This window comes from Vidua macroura, chromosome 3 (assembly GCF_024509145.1).
Source record: "Vidua macroura isolate BioBank_ID:100142 chromosome 3, ASM2450914v1, whole genome shotgun sequence".
Taxonomy (NCBI): Eukaryota; Metazoa; Chordata; class Aves; order Passeriformes; family Viduidae; genus Vidua; species Vidua macroura.
This window is the reverse complement of record NC_071573.1, coordinates 62,808,560-62,824,413: the sequence shown is the minus strand read 5'-3', so window position 1 is coordinate 62,824,413 and position 15,854 is coordinate 62,808,560. Positions and strand designations below refer to the sequence as shown.

Genomic DNA, 15,854 nt, shown 5'->3' with positions numbered 1-15,854 from the left:
AGCCTTCTAACAGTTTGCCATGTAGATTTCTTCTGAGAAAAAAAAAAAAAAAAACAAACAAGCCCCTAAAACCAAAACAGACCAACCAAATCACCAAAACTGAAAGACTGTATCTCTGTCAGTGTATTCTTCGTGGGCCTGCCATGATGAATTTTCATATTTGCTCTTTGTACCTTTTTCCATCTTTGGCAAACAACATACCTAAGCTATATATTTTTGTCTGCATTTCACTTCTATCTGAATGTAATTCTTGAAAGAATTTAATTTGGTATCTTTGGTACTTCTCATATGAGAAAAACTAAGATAGCACTCCTTGAGTTTTTTTTTCCTGGAGGTGGGTTCCAGCTACATTACTGCTGCCTGATGTGTGGCACATTTCCTGTGGGTTTTGCTGTAAATGACCATTGATTTTCACCTACTGTTTTATTGCTTCCTTGCAGATGTTTATTGCCATTTGAGTCACTGAGCTCTGAATTTCTTTCTGGTTTCAGTCAGTTTAATCAATACTAAAACTGCTTTCTATTATCAGGAAGCTTTGTTACATAGATGATCTGAGAAAGTGGGTGTGGAGCAACCACTGTATGGAGCAGCGCACATCCCCCAGAGCTTTCCATATACTATGGTGATCCCTTTGGGATTGTTCTTAATTCTTGCATTTTGTTTCCCTATGTTAACTATTAATTTTAAAGGTCCTTCCTCTTTTTGTCATGGAATTTGAGTTTTATGAAAAGCATTCAGTTGAGGCAGGGAGTGAGTTTATCAAAGTTTTGGAGAAACTTGAGATGTGTGTCAGCTAGCCTGATGAGCTTATTGTCCTCATCAAAATAAAAAAGTTTACTATGGTGTGACTCTTTCTGTGCAGCTTGTCCGTAACATTCTCCATTGCTGTGTAACTGCACTTCCCTTTTTCTTGCCGTTTCACTCAGCAGATGTGGAGGGGACGGGTGGCTCGAGGGGCTGGCATTAGGTGGGGGAGAAGGCTGGGAGCCAGCACTGTCTGGAGGTGACAGGGCAGGGCCATCATGGCTTCCTTGCCAGGGCTTCAGTGCAGGGAGAATGCCTTGTTGAGCTACTTTCAGAAGAATTTCTGGCATGTGTAGGAGCCGTTTGGGGTGATGAATGAACACCACGGTAGGAGAGAGTATCTGGCACTGTCAGCAGAAGAAAGCAAGAGGAGCACGATGAGAGTGTGTTAAAGATCAAGTTGGTATTTGTGACAAAGTAGTTCAGTGGTGCTTCTCTGACTGAATAAGCCTATTAAGTGAACTTCTGGCAAAGAAATCATCTGAAGGGAAAGAATTCTTCATTTTGCCTTCTGCCTAAGGCTGTTCTTTGAGAGCTTGCAGTAACTAAGGTTATAAGGAGAAGAATGAAATAGATGTCTAAAGCAAGCAAAATAGCTTTCCAGAATCCTTTTCCTATGGAAAAGATTTTATTAAATTGTTGTCTTAGCAACCGAGTGCTGAATACATCATAATGTCTTTTGCTAAGTAGACACAAAAGATGGGGATACTTTTGCTTTTGAAAACGGAAAGTTTGTTAAGGTGTATGAGAACACTGTAGTCTTAAATTTAGGAAAACAAAAACTTTCTGACAACTCAAGACCCTCCTTGAGTTTTACCCAGGGAAACAAGGATTATTCCCACCCCTTAAATAAACATAAAAGATGTTAGATGAAATATTTAAAATTCCCTGATCTAAGTCAGAAAACTGGAGAGGGGAGATTAACATTTTACTTAATGTAAGAGCTCATCACAAAGTGTAGTGTCTTTAAAATTTCAGAACAACTCTACTACAAGTCCTCCCCTCTACATTACAGATGATGAAACAGATGTAGTGACTTGGTTTTTAAGCTAATGGCAGTATTGGGAAGAAAATAGACATACCCTGGATTGTCAGTACAGCACTTCTGGAGCGTGCCAGCTTTCTTGAGCGTTGCTGCTAGCTGACCATCTGTGAAGCCTGCTGGTACTTGCTGTCAATCAGTAACAGGAGCTCCAATAAAAGTGGAAATTTCCAGCTTTGACCTGTGCTACTAACATCCGAGCTTTCCAGAGTTGGGTTTTGTCCTTTGGAATGACCAGGTTATGGATACTTTTGAGTGTCTGCAACCACCATACTGGAACTACATGGTTGTCCTTGATGACTTTTTCAGAACTGATTTTTTTGTAGTTTTTTCCTCTCTGTGGAAGATAAAAAGATATAAATATATGAAGATATAAAGAATATTATTTAAATATCTGGCAAAAAATGTGTTCTCTCCCTTACATTTGCTTTAATTGTCTGTTTTAGTAGTAAACATACAGCCTTGTGGCTTGCTTGTTTCCAAAACAGGACATGTGCCAACCTGAAATGTCTGCTGTTCCATGGAGTGTGCTTCCTTGTGGGGTGGATGCTATTCAGTGTTAGGAAGATTTCTGAGGGTCAATGGCATTGTATTTGTTTCTGTGCTGAAGTGAAAGTAGTTGCACTGGGAAGGTCTGGGTTAAGTGCTACAGTCTGCCAAGCAGTCAGACTTCCTTTGGCTTTGCAAGCAGCAATAATTTATTTTGTCTGAGATCTGCTTATTCTTCAGGTTCCATGGGATGGGATGAGAGCAGGGTCATGCCTGGAACTGGCTGAGTTGTGCTGGCACTGAGCTGGGTGAAGGGGAGAGGGGTGATCTGAGCAGGCTGGGAGAGAAGGACTGATTAAGATCAGACCAGTGGGTGACTAATGGAGATTTTTGCTGTCAGATTTCTGTAGGTAGGTATGGGGTTTTTTTTGATGTGACATTTGATTTATTGAGCTCTTCTGGATGGGTGGAGAAAGGCATGGAGGGTAGAAAGAAACTAGTATGTATTATAATCAGTGCAGAGATTTAAATTAAGATTAAAATTATTAATTCTGAAGTAAATAATTGGTGTGCATATCATTTTTATATAAAGGAATCTTAATGGGAACAAAAGAGATTAAGGTGTTTGAAGTGTTTTAAAGGTTTTTTTTTGTAATCTTATTGTATGTATGCATAAATAGATTTAAAAAATGGTATTTGAGGAACATGATCTGTTTGTGCTCTGCAGGATGTTAAGATGATTGTATGCCAGATATCAAGGCATATTTTAGAGGATGCACATTGTGGAAAATATTTAAAAAGGAAAACTTCAGCTTGTCAGCTGGAAGATAAAAAGATTTCTTCTCCCTTCCCCCTTCTTTTGTTTATATTTTTGGAGGGCCACTTTATTAGATGCTTTTGTTTCTAAAGCTAGAGTTTTTCATGGTGTATGATCTTTATTAATGTAATGCATCATAAGAAACATGCCTTACAGGAGTTTTTTAGAACATCCAATGATAAAGACCTAGTGCTCTTTGACTGTGATATTACGTATTGAATGAGGTCCTGTTGAATTGTCTGTTAGACATTGCTATTGAATAAATGTTAAGTAAAACAAAATGAAATTTCTAGGAAAAAAGATAATGCCAGATTTCTATGTCTTTATTGTTTCAGTGTCAGAGTTGCTTTACTGGTTGCTTGTAGTTTCTAGTGGAAGTTGGCAGATAAAATCATCCCTCTTTTCTCTGAGCAGTTTTTTTTTTACCCTAACCACCTACCTTGTAATGGGAAATTCAGACTGTTTTATTCTAAATATTAGTTATTTGCCTTTCATAGGCAGTCAAATAGAGTTGGGTCTGGAAGATGAAGTAGGCCATTTCTTGGAATTTTCCTAGCTATTTTCCTGTAAGTCAGTGCCCAAGGTATTAAACAGTCAGTTGCAAATTAATTTAAGTAAGCACTGCTAACCTTGCATTTTCACCTGCCTGTTCTGAGAATGTGTCCATTTCAGATCAGTCTTTATTAAATTAAATGATCTTTGTATTGCAGTAAGTTTTGCTTTTGCTGGCAAACTTTGTATTTGAACAAACTTAGGAAATAGATTACTGGTTGTTTCTCCGAAAGCACTTGAGGGGCTGGAAACGGATCTCTCTGTATAAACATTTCTCAGAAGAAATGTTTTGCCTGTCAGAATCAACTAGCTTGAAAAATGTTATCTGGTGTCTAAATGAAATTACAGATGTGTAAGACTTTTTTCATAAACAGGAGTGTTTCTGCAGATAAAATGTTTGTTTATCCTGCCCTCCCTGTTTCTTTCTTTTTCTTTCTTCCCCCAGCCACTTTCTTCATGGAACACAACATATCCATCAACTGATACTGAAAACCAAGCATTTTCTGCAGCAACACTTCATTAATTCACCGTATGCATCTTGTTTTGCCTGATTTAATTGCAGAACAAGATCAAACTGAGAGGTTGAATTTTTTTTTTTTTTAATTTTTTTTTTTTTTTTTTTGCTGTTCAGCTCCCTTTTACTTTCATAACTATTAGGACAAAACTGAATGTTAGATTTGTTCACAGACATCCCCTTAGAAACTGAACAAACCCACTCAAAATCTTCCAAAGTAGTTGAAAAAAGAAATAATTCACCAAATTATGTTCTTAAACCATTGTTCATAGCAGCTCTTGTCATGAAGTTTGGGAAATACCTGAGAGCAGAGAGAAGAGTAGATTAGACTTTCAACCCCTACCTTCTTTAGGAGGTGACAGATTTGAAATCTGAGTGGGAGAAGGACTGGCAGCTTGTGTGGGATATACAGGTCAGTGTGAGAGAAGGGTGAGTGGAGGCTGAAGGAGATAAGTCAAGAGAATGGAGTTTAAGATGCAGTAAACCCTTCATCTGTGCTCTTCACAGCCCAGTCTCTGCTGCACTATACCAGTGTGCATTAATAATTGCCTTGTGTGTATACAGAGCTTTGCTTTACTAAGAGGCTGCATAGTGTCAAAAAGCATAGTAGGTTTGAGGCTGGCATTATGGCTTTAAATGCTGTTGAAGGCTTGTTTTGGTTCCTTGATATATTACAGGTAAGGCTTTTCAGGAGTGTGAATTGGAGGGGTTTTGGTAATTTTTACCAGGCTTTAGAAACCTCAGGAAGAAGCATCTTACAAGCAGAGATCATAACCCTAGACAGAGTTGCAGTTACTCAGAGTCCTGTCTGGAATGTCATGGATACTTGTTGTTAATTTAGTCTTTTTTCCTAGTGCCAAGGTTAGCACTTTTGGAGTTGGATGGTCATGGTCTTGAAACAGAGCAGTGGGCAGGAGGAGTAACCTTGGCACCATCTGAAAATCTGGTACCTACGATGGCAATGGAATAGAAATTATGGAGTCCCCAGATTCTTGATCACTTGTGCCTGAAGTACCGGTGGCACTGTCCATTCACAGCAGCAGGAGCTGTGGCTGGAGATGCTGTACATTGTATAATGAGCCCCCGGTGTGCTGTAGGAGTAGGAATGCAGCAGGATTAAACGCTGAGGACAAGAACCAGTCAGTTGCATTGCAGTGAGTCAGTTCAGATTCTCCTTTCTGCTTTCCTTTTTTTCTATCACTAATGGACCAGTTCTGTTTTAGCACTTCATTCTAAAAGTTGCCAGGGGCATCTTTGAAAACTCCAGTTCAAATGAGAATGTTTTAAGGAAAGTACTGACAGAAGTTGTTAGTATTGTCACAAGGACTGTTGACCTCTACAGAGGTTTTACTCTTTAGTCTTTTCTTCTCCCTGCCAGAAAGGGTTCTATGTTTCCACTAGTGGCTCTCCTGTTGTTTTGAGATACTACATTCATACTACAGAAAGCTTACTAAACAGAGTTTGTGATCAAAACAAATAGACTGTGAATCTGAAGACAGAAGTCTCCGCTGCAGTGTGAGTAGACATGGGGTGCCAGTGGATGCTTGCTAGTTCTCATCTACTGAAGCAGATGATTTGGGTATCCTGTGATACACACACACACAGGTCATTGAGTCACTGTAGTCAAAAGTCAGGAATGTGGCTCCTTTAGAAGTCTGTAATTGGTTATAGCCATGGTAGGAATATGCCATTTCATCATAGAGGGCTGTGTTGCCAAGATTTACACCAGAGCTAAATATACACATTTGTGCATGCAAAGTGTTTGTAATGTTTTGTGATTGCTACAGCAGCCTTTTATAAGGGCTGTGGTTTACTAGTTAAAAATAAGCCTCTTTTTCATATGCAAATTTGAATTAGTCTAGTGTAACAGTCAGTTTAAACAGTTCATTTGTTATATAGATGTAGTCACTTTTTATCTTTTCTAAATCCCTGTATGGTGTTTTCATATGTAGTCAGGACTGAATCCATAAATTTCATATACAGTAACTGTCTCTTGCTGGGCAGAGCATGAGCTACTTCTGCTAGTTGTCTTACAGATCTGGGGGTTTGAATGAATGGGGAACACAGCATGCTCACTGGGTTGGCTGCAGGATGTGAATCTTCCTATTTTGGGAAGCATGAAAGAAATATGTATACATACATGTGTGATAGACACTGTTAATAACACAAGCAATACAACAATACTGTTGTATTTTGAAGTGTTTCACTGGAAAGTGTTGTTCACATGTCTGAGAAACTGACCCTTCTCAGTCTAAATGTTCTAAACTTGGAAATGGTTTTAGTATTTTATTTTTGAAAAAAGGCATGTAGCCTGAAATGTCTAAAATTTGTAATTGCTCTGTGTATGTATTTTATGTTGTAGTCTAAAAGAATACATGAAAAGCATATAAACATAAAAGGTGGAAGAAAGAATCTCTGAAATTCTTGCATTATATTAATAACTTAATGTATTAAGTTTTCACTTACGTAAGCTACTGCTGTGAGCTCATGTGACCTTTTCCCATTTGTGGTGACTCACTGTCTGCATTTTCTATGCATAATTCTTCTTGTGCACAAAACAAAGTTTTTGGCATCAATAAGATAAATATACTACTCACTCCCTTAGGTACCTTGTAACCAAGAAGTTAATGTACTGAAGAGAAGGAGCATTAGGTAGATTAGTTTTTCATTTTGGATGGTATGAGTCAGTGATTAACTGGGAGCTATTTTAGTGACAGTGACCCTCAACCCATAAAGTCAGTCTTGACTCTCACTAAGCAAACTCAGTGCTATAGACGGTGATTTAGGAGAAAATTATGTGTTAGGATTCCTGAAGCCTCTTTCTCACTTGATCTGTGCTTTAAGGAGTCTCCTAAAAGAAAATACTCTTGTTGCTATAGTGATAAGTTGGAAGATCTATAGGCAGCTCATTAAGATTTCTCTCAGAAGAAATCTAGGTAGCTGGAAAATGTTCTGGTACAAGCAGTTTGTGGCCATGTTAATAACGTTGCAAAAGGAGCTCCTGGGTGACATTTGGAATACCAGCTAGTGTGGGTTGTGCCAGAACAGCTGTGGAGTAGCACGAGTGGCCTCTAGGAGATAACTTTGGACAAAATGGAAAAAAATAACAAGTTTATATGAGAACAGATGGTTTTATGAAGCAGGATTAGTGGACTGTGGAATTGTTGTTGGCTGTTGTGTTATAGTACATTGTGATCTGAGGTTTTATTTTATACCAAGCTTCATCTTGAAAACATGAATTCAGTATCTTATTTTTACATTGAGATGCATGGTCCTTTTAAAAAACCCCAGCTTTTCAATGGTTTGTTTGTTTGTTTTTCCCTGTTCCTTCTCCTCAGTAAACAAGACTAAAAACTTTACTACCTTTTTTGTTATTCTTGAGAAGGTATCCTTGAGATTATGATATAATGGAAGAAAGAGTATAAGGTAGGATCTTAGTTACCAAGTTACTGATGCCAAGTGTGTGATTTTTAAAGGGTTGTAAGGAATTCTGACATTAAATTATTTTTTTAAATAATCAATTTAGAAAGTGAGTTAACTTCTCACTAGAGATTGCCTAAATCTTAATGTGGGTTTCTTTTCTTTATGCACAGTTTGAAAAAGAAAAGGCAAGTTAAACAAACCACCGAGACTGTCTCTGACAATTCCCCTGGATCTCCTGTTTCCAAAACTGCTGAGAAAGATGATGAAAGTAAAGTTATTTTGGAGCAAATTAGTTCATCTGAAGACAACTGTAAATTTCCTGGGGAAAAGCAAACTGCTCCAGACAAGGAAAAGAAAAAGAAAAAGTACAATCAACTGAAAGACATCAGACGCACAGAACTTAAAAGATACTATAGTACCGGTGAGTTATATTAATGCTGTAGTATTTTAAAATATGTTTGTTTTGATAGTTTGCTAATGTATTTTTCTCATATTCTGTAGGCCTTCTTAAAAGGATGATTAACTTTGGATATCCTTCCTATAAAAGCAAATAGAATTATATAGTTCAAAATATCTGATATTAACGTAAACCATGCATTCTCACAAAAATACCTATATCTTGTTTCTCATTTCTAAAACTCAGTGTTGTTATAAGCAGCAGTTAGTTTGTTATTGCATTTTATTTTAGTTATTTTTAAGATCAGTCTTCAGTGTTTCATGGGGTTCATTTTTTTCGGCAGGGCTATTTCTTTCATAAATTGATGTATACTGTTTAAGGCTTCAGACTTAATTCATATTCATGTTTGTCTGTTAAAGTGCAAGGAAGTAAGTAAATTAAAGTAAAGTAGTAGAAGTAAGTAAATTTTTAAACAAGATGTCAAAGGGCTTGTGTGATGGCTTGTTTCCCCCTCACCCCTCAGCTAAGTAAATTAATTATAAATTCCTTTTTAAAAGATTTTTTTGCAAGTACTTCAGAAAAAAATTAATTGCACATTTATATATATATATATGTGTGTGTGTGTGTATATATATACATATATATACACATCTGTTTGCAGTTCTCGATTGTAATTTGTTAGATACTCTTAATTGATTTTAGGTATGATTTATGAAATACTTCTCATTCCAGATTTTGTCTTGGTATTTTGTTGGAATTAATTCTTAGATTTGGAGAACTCTGGTTCCATCTTGTAAGGAATCCTTTCCCAAAGAGAAAGAATGGAACAGAAAACCCTAGCTATCCACAAAGCAGACTTCTTTACTGCTCACACAGTGTGTGCATGGATGGCTGACTCCTAAAGAGGAGTCCTCTTTAGGATAAATAAAAGAAATCTGCAGAGGAAATGTTATGTGTTGAGTGGTCGTACAGACTAGCCCATAACTGAAGAGTGCCTTTTATGAGGCAGTATAGGCTTTGCCATAAGGAAGATAAACCGTGGACTAATACTTCCTGGCAAGCTCAAGGGTTTACAGTGATTTCTTGATACGGCTGTAACTTTTGGCAGATTTGAATATGATGAGATCAATAATTTGAGAACTAAAAGAACTTTTTCTCTCTATCTGAAGTTCTGACCACACTGTTCTGGAAATAAAATCTGTAAAAGGAAAACTGGAGAGCTGTTAATGAACAAACTTGAAAATTCTTTCTGCTTTGGTAGTATGCTGATACAAAAAACTCCAAACACACACAAGTATAAACTTCTGCTGCATTCCTAGTAAAGTGCTTCTGCTAGAAGCACTTGTTGGTTTGTACCTAGAGGAATTTCGAGGTTTGTGAAGTAGCTCAATTTTATTTCTCAAGTTTTTCAGGAGTTAAACTAAAAAATTCTGCAACAGTTGGCGCTTGGGGTGGTGAGATGAGGGGCAATGGGATCACTCCCTGTTACTGAAGAATGTGGCAGTGCTGGCTAAGAAGAATGCAAAGATGTCTTTGATGTCTTTGAGTTGTCTTTGACTTGGGATCCAGCAGTCAGTGCAAGCTCACATTTTACTTACATTTGTTTCATAAGTGTTCCCCAGTTTCATGTGGACTGGCATCATTACAAGGTGACTTGAAATGATACTGAGTTTCTGGGTTCTGCAGAAATATAGAATTTCTGTTGAGAAATAATTTCATGCTGCTGTTGAGCTGAGCACAGACCCAACTGGCAAAATCCAGAGATATAAAAACCTTCTCCTTGTTTAAATGCCTTCTTTTTGGTTGTTCCTAAAGGCTTTTACCAACCGGAGCACCAAATTGCAGAAGTGAAAGTTTAAATAGAGGCAGAAAAGAGTTGATTTTCGTGAAACAAGTGCAGTGCAACTTTCAAAATGAAGTCTTTTCAGTAGAATTGTTAGTTGCCATGGCACTGGTCTACATGGCTTATACTGCCTTCACCCACTGCAGCTATAGCTTGCTGGGTTACCTGCTCAGCTGCTTGTTACTACTGCTCTCCAGAAAGCTGCCATCTTTGGCAGCTTTGCCTTTTACCTGCATATGCCAGGGCAGAGGACAAACCCATCTGTCTCGCTGAGCTGAGTTCTGCCAGGTGTGCATTCAGTAATTCTCTGCTGGAAGATGCGTCAGCTGCAGTGGTAGGAAGGTACTGCCAAATCTGTAGCGACTTTATCTTTTTATTGTTGATATACTTTCATATGAAAGTGTCTGAGAGGGATTACCCATGCATATAGGTATGTCTTAATTATTTAATGTCAGGGGTACATACACCTCCCCTTCCCTGTCTTTTTTTCCCCTCTGACTTGTCCCATTACAGATGTTTTGGAAGTGCTCTGACTAAAAAGCATGCACTCTCTCTGCTAACCATTTTTCTATTTATGTTTTCTGAAGGTTTTGGGAGTTTTGGTGTCTCTTTCTACGCAACTATCCAGCTTTGACTAATGTCTAGAACATGGTTGGGGGGTTGGAGCTAGATGATCTTTTAAGTTTAAGGTCCCTTTCAGCTTAAAAGTTCTATAATTCTAACTTCATAAAAATCTGACACAGGAATTACTTCTTTTTTCCCTAAATGCTTTCTGCACTTTATCAAAATGTTTAACTTTTCTCAGATGGAAAATTTATTAAATGTAGCAACAGCCTTGCATATTCCCATTATACAACCAAGCTTTGTGGATTAATGGAGGATCTGTCATTAGATGATTTGAGTCCAAAGAAGTTGTGTCTGTCAGTCTAACAGAATGAAGACCACTGTCTTCCGAATAATCTCCCTTTCATATTTTACAGGACAAGAAATCCTTCTTTATTTATTGTTCTAAAAGATGGGGGAAGGAACATAACATCTCATTATAACTTGTTCCTTGCACGCCATGTCCCTTCGTTAGAGGCTTGTGAATGTGTTTGCCTTTTTGAATTTGCAAATGTAGTGACATCCTGACTCCCACTTTCAATGCTGAGCTTTTTAATAGATTTTAATATCTTTTTAATAGATTACTGCAGGCACCAATGCTGTTGGGAGGATTTTGTTGACTCAGTAAATTCCTCTTCTCCGGTGAAAGGACTAACACAGCTTCTGAAGGCTGTGCAGAACTAGAGGTGGTTATCCCTGCCAAGCTTTGTATAAAAGATAGCGGTTAAAAGACTTGGATTATTTGAGGAAGGTGAAAGCGCAGCGGTGCGGCGAGGAGCTGCTCTCCTGCATCCAGGTGCGGCGATGTGCTAATGCCGGCAGCCGGCGGGTGGCGCCGCCGAGCCGAGGAGGAGGAGGGAGGAGGTGATGCGACTGGGGCATCCTCTAGGAAGGGATCCTCCAGCATCCCTCTCCCAGCCAAGACTGTTCGGTGCAGCATATCGGCTTACACTGTGGTGGCACCCTTACAAATAACCTGATGGTATACAGGAATTATCATTTTCCATGAGGCACTGCTAAGTGGCTGAATAGGTCCTACTGCCAGAAATTTTCTCCAGTGTAGCCTCATAGCTTCCTTTCCTCTTAGCACTTGCACTGTTCTTCAGTGGGTCTGTAGTTGCATAATAATTTGCAACGTTCAATCTCCAAATCTGATCCTATAAGACATTGCCTTGCAGACACAGCCCTTGTTCTCTTGCCTTGACACAACAGAGATGCTAATACTGCTTGTTGTTTTTCTTGAAGATCAACGGAAATAACACCTCTTTCTCTATATTTTTGCCACATCTTTTGGCTTATGTGGTAATCTGCTTTTTAACTTTGTCTCACTCTTTCTGCTGTTGTTGCTGCAGTAAACAGCTTTCAGACTTCCGAGGATATGTCTGTCTGGCACAGTACAATGGTTGTGTAGGTGCTCTAGCTGCTGTACTTGGTGCCCAGGATGCTCTCCCCTTCTCCTTGGGATAACCCAGCTGACCGATTTTTTGCAGTGGCTTCTTGGTTTTGACATGCTGTCTCTGGGAAGCCTGTTTTTATTGAAATATTAGGAAATCACAATTCCTGTCAAGAGTTGCTAAACTGAATGAAAACATTTGTGTTGTGCCACTGAAGACACTGAAGCAGGTAAAAGCGTGAGTTTCTGAAAGCAAGCAGTGTAATGGTGGTCAAAAACCACACCAAATTTCATCCATGTATTTATTCCACTACGATATAATGTGTCTTTCTATCAGATGTACATAATATTCCTAGATTTCACTGATTTTGCTTGAAAACCTAAGCAGGCAACATATGTGAGGAATTAGTCTCCATTAAAGAATATGTCATAGAGAAAAGTTTGGTTTATTTGGCTTGTCCCATATCACAGAGTTACTTTTGTAAGTAACTCAACAACATAAAATCCAGCTGACTAGGTTATCATTCTGCTCTGTAATCATAAAGCCATTCACTGCATGGTGTTCAATTTCTGCAGGAGTGGGAGGTGAGAGTAACAAAACCCCTCTTAGTGTGGCTCTGATTTACATCAAAACAAGCAGGACTCCTAAACACCACGAGAAGGAAAGCGGTATATGTCCATTTAATGAGAGAGTATATCACATGTTGAGCAGGAGGTGCTGGAGTATCACCGTAGGGGCAGCCTAGGGCAAGCATTTTTTTTGACTTGTCCTGCCTGCCATCCCTTGAGCAGGGAGTGATGCAGGAGCAGTGCAGCATGTGTGCAGTTACCAAGCCTCTGAATGTTCTGGGTAAATGACCAAGAACAAATTTCAGTAAGTAAAGCAGAGAGTGCATAACAATTTTCATTACCCATTATGTGGTGAGATTGGCCCTGACTGGCACAAAAACAGTAGAGGCAGCTCCCATGATACCAGAAGTACTTTGTTTCAAAGATGAAAGTTGCTTGCGATGCAGTGAAAATTTATAGAGAATTTAAATGTAATGAAATGGTGTGACACTTCTGAACACACATCACATAATAGTTAAGAAGGCTTAATCTGAAGTGGACTTTTCAATATATATATATAGAGAGAGAGAGAGAGAGTTAAAAATGGAAACTTCCTTCTGCTTATGAGTCCTGATTTTGTCTTTTGTATTACCTGGTACAAAATAGTAAGGTGCAGTTGAGGACCTAATTAAGGTGTTACTCATAAAAAAAGGAAGAAAGAATAAAAAAGAAAAAGAAAATCCATATAAAATTTTGCTTGTAGCTAGCTAACTGTAATCAGCCCTAATCTGTGGGGGCTTGATTTGGTCAGCCATATTCATGTAGCAAAGTACTTTCTATTCTAAGTAATCCAAGTGATTTATGAAGTGGGCTACTCAGTGTTGTGTTAAGTTGCTTAATACAGCAGTAAGAACAGGATCTAAATTTTCTCAGGTTCTGCGCCCTTGCCTTAGTGTTTTTGCTTCAGCCCAAAAATGACTGTGGATATAAGGAGGAGTGAAAATGCAAATAATAAGTTTATTTCAGAATGAAGATCTCAAATAAAATTGAAGCAGCATAGGAAGATGTCAATTTGGTTATAATTGCCTGTGTAGAATACTAAGGGGATTGGAATAACTTGCACATGAGGGTAAAATGAAGGTACTGACTGGGCAGTGGCTGGTTGGGAAGCTTCAGGAAGCTGGTTTATTAGCACTGGTTATAGAAACCATGTGGAAAGAATAAAGTGGACAAATGACTGCAAGGCAGCTGTTTTCAGCTGACTTGTTTTGGAAGGAGAACAAATGGTCTTGAATCCAAGAGGATCAAAGTTAAGGCCACCAGGTTATGTTGAAGCTGTGCTGTTAACATATGTTTGCTAGAAACAGTTGCTCAGAGAAGGGATTCCTTGTCCATAGGCAGGAGAATTCAATCTGAGCAGTAAGTATCAGTAATAATGTTGTTAGCATTTAAGTTCTGAAAATTTGTGTGGAAATCTTAATACTGGGCAAGCTCCCCATGTGTGGCATCTGCTTCAAATTCTCATCTTGGTGGATAATCTTTTGTTTGTTGCTAAACAAAGTAAAAGATGCAAATAGTTGAAACTTGATGTTTTGTATGTAATGGGTAGGTATTGCCCATCAACACAACCTTGGCATTATTAGCACCATGCTCAAAGCAAATGAGCTAATCCCAGTGGCACACATGGCACCTAATCTTGAGACAGAAGCCTGAGCTGTTTTTAAGTCTGCTGTTAGAAGGAAATGAAGCCATATGGATCTATAAAACCAGCTTGTAAAGTCACCTGCTGATAGTCAGTAATCTAATGTGTATTTCAAGTAGGAAGTAAGGGAATTGAATGAGAAAGTAAAGGACAGAATATGAAAACTGTCCAGGAACATAAAAAATAAGAGATTTCTTAATTGTGTTAAGAATAAAAGAGAAACTAAAAATAATTTTAGCTCAGTATGTGATACTACCAGTTGAAATTTCAGTAATTTTCTGGTGCTTCTGGCAGCAAGGAAGATGAAAGGGCGTAGAAGGAGAATTCATCTATTTATATACTGTGTTGTGATTTTCTTCACTCAGTTAGAAATGGAGGTAAACAGTAGCTTAATAGACACAATTTTTAATTGACAGAACTATTTTTCAAATAGGAGTCCTGAGAGTTTATTGATGAATTTGTGGTAACTGATGTATTTTTTTTCAGTAAGCCTTTAAAAAAGATTGATACAAAATTTTTATGTTCCTTCTTTAATTTTTGAATAGTCAATCAAGGCAAGTTGCATTTGTAAGCATTACATTGCTGATGTCATGTACCAGTATTTTGTGAGGCCCTTGAGTTTATATTCTAGAATGTCTCAAGTTTAAGATTTGGATGGTAGGTTCCTCTGGTAGGATGACCAAGTGTGTTTAGCTCTGAAGGGGTCAGTAGCTTTCTGTGTGATTCAACACTTTATAGGTGAGGGGGGAAAGTGCCCATCACAATTTACCAATGCTGAGTTATGTGAATTGAGTGGTAATTTGAGTACAGGCAGATTACATGTTTTAAAGGTAGGTTGTAGAACAAAGCTTTCCAGGATGAATGGCTTGTTAACCATGAAAATTTACTTGGGGTACTTTTGTGCCTATTTACCTGACCATAAACTTGGAAAGCATCATTTCACAGGCAAAAAAATCTTACAGGTACTTGAAAGTTTTATGCAAGTGAGTAAAAGGAATTACGGTATGACTCTGTGGCTGCTGCTGAACTGCTGCATCCAAGCCTGGTGGTGTGTGATTCCAGGGGGGAAGAAGTACTAGAGGGGCAGTAGGAAAGCCCATTTCAGACCAGAGTCCATTTAGTGTAGTATATGTTCTCCCACAAGAGCCACACCTGGATGTCTGGAGAAGATTATGACCCTACTGTCCTCTTCTGAGCTGCTCCTAGTTCATGTATTTAGAGTGCTCTACCATATACTCATCTTGCCTTTCCTTGGGCCTGTGCACAGGTTTGCTACCATTTTCTTGAAGAGTAATCTTGCTTCTGCTGGCTTTGTTGGGTGGCCATGGGTTCTTGTATGAGAAACTGAGTTGTCAATCCCTACTCACAATCTCCAAGACTCCTATGATTTTTCTTGTGCATTTCTTTGGTGTTTTCTGGCTGGTTGGTTGAGTTTTTGTTTGTTCTTTTCTCTCTATAAAATATACCTCTTCCATAGTTTCCTTTTCAGAGTGAAGATCTTCAGCATTCTTTACATGTCAGCTGTTTAATGGCTTTGCTTGTCCTTATTAACATTCTCTGGACCTCCGGGACCCAGGATGCTGGAACAGGGGATGTTTTTACTCTTAATTTGGGTTCTCTGACTTGGTTTACTGTGAGTTGTGTTTAGCACAGCTCAGGGAAGAAGGAAAATGTTGGAGACTAGAGGGAGTTGTGAGACACTACTTTGGTTATAACTCTTCTTGAG

The 15,854-nt window shown here is 38.5% G+C and overlaps 1 protein-coding gene across 2 annotated transcripts in view; it reads left to right on the top strand.

Annotated features, from left to right (window-relative positions):
* NCOA7 (nuclear receptor coactivator 7) overlaps positions 1–15,854 on the top strand; it is a 62,945-nt gene that overhangs the window by 14,659 nt on the left and 32,432 nt on the right. For both annotated transcript variants that reach the window (XM_053973993.1, XM_053973992.1), the window contains exon 3: positions 7,812–8,062. In XM_053973993.1, the coding sequence (XP_053829968.1) occupies positions 7,812–8,062 (251 nt within the window). The remainder of the gene's footprint in view (positions 1–7,811; positions 8,063–15,854) is intronic.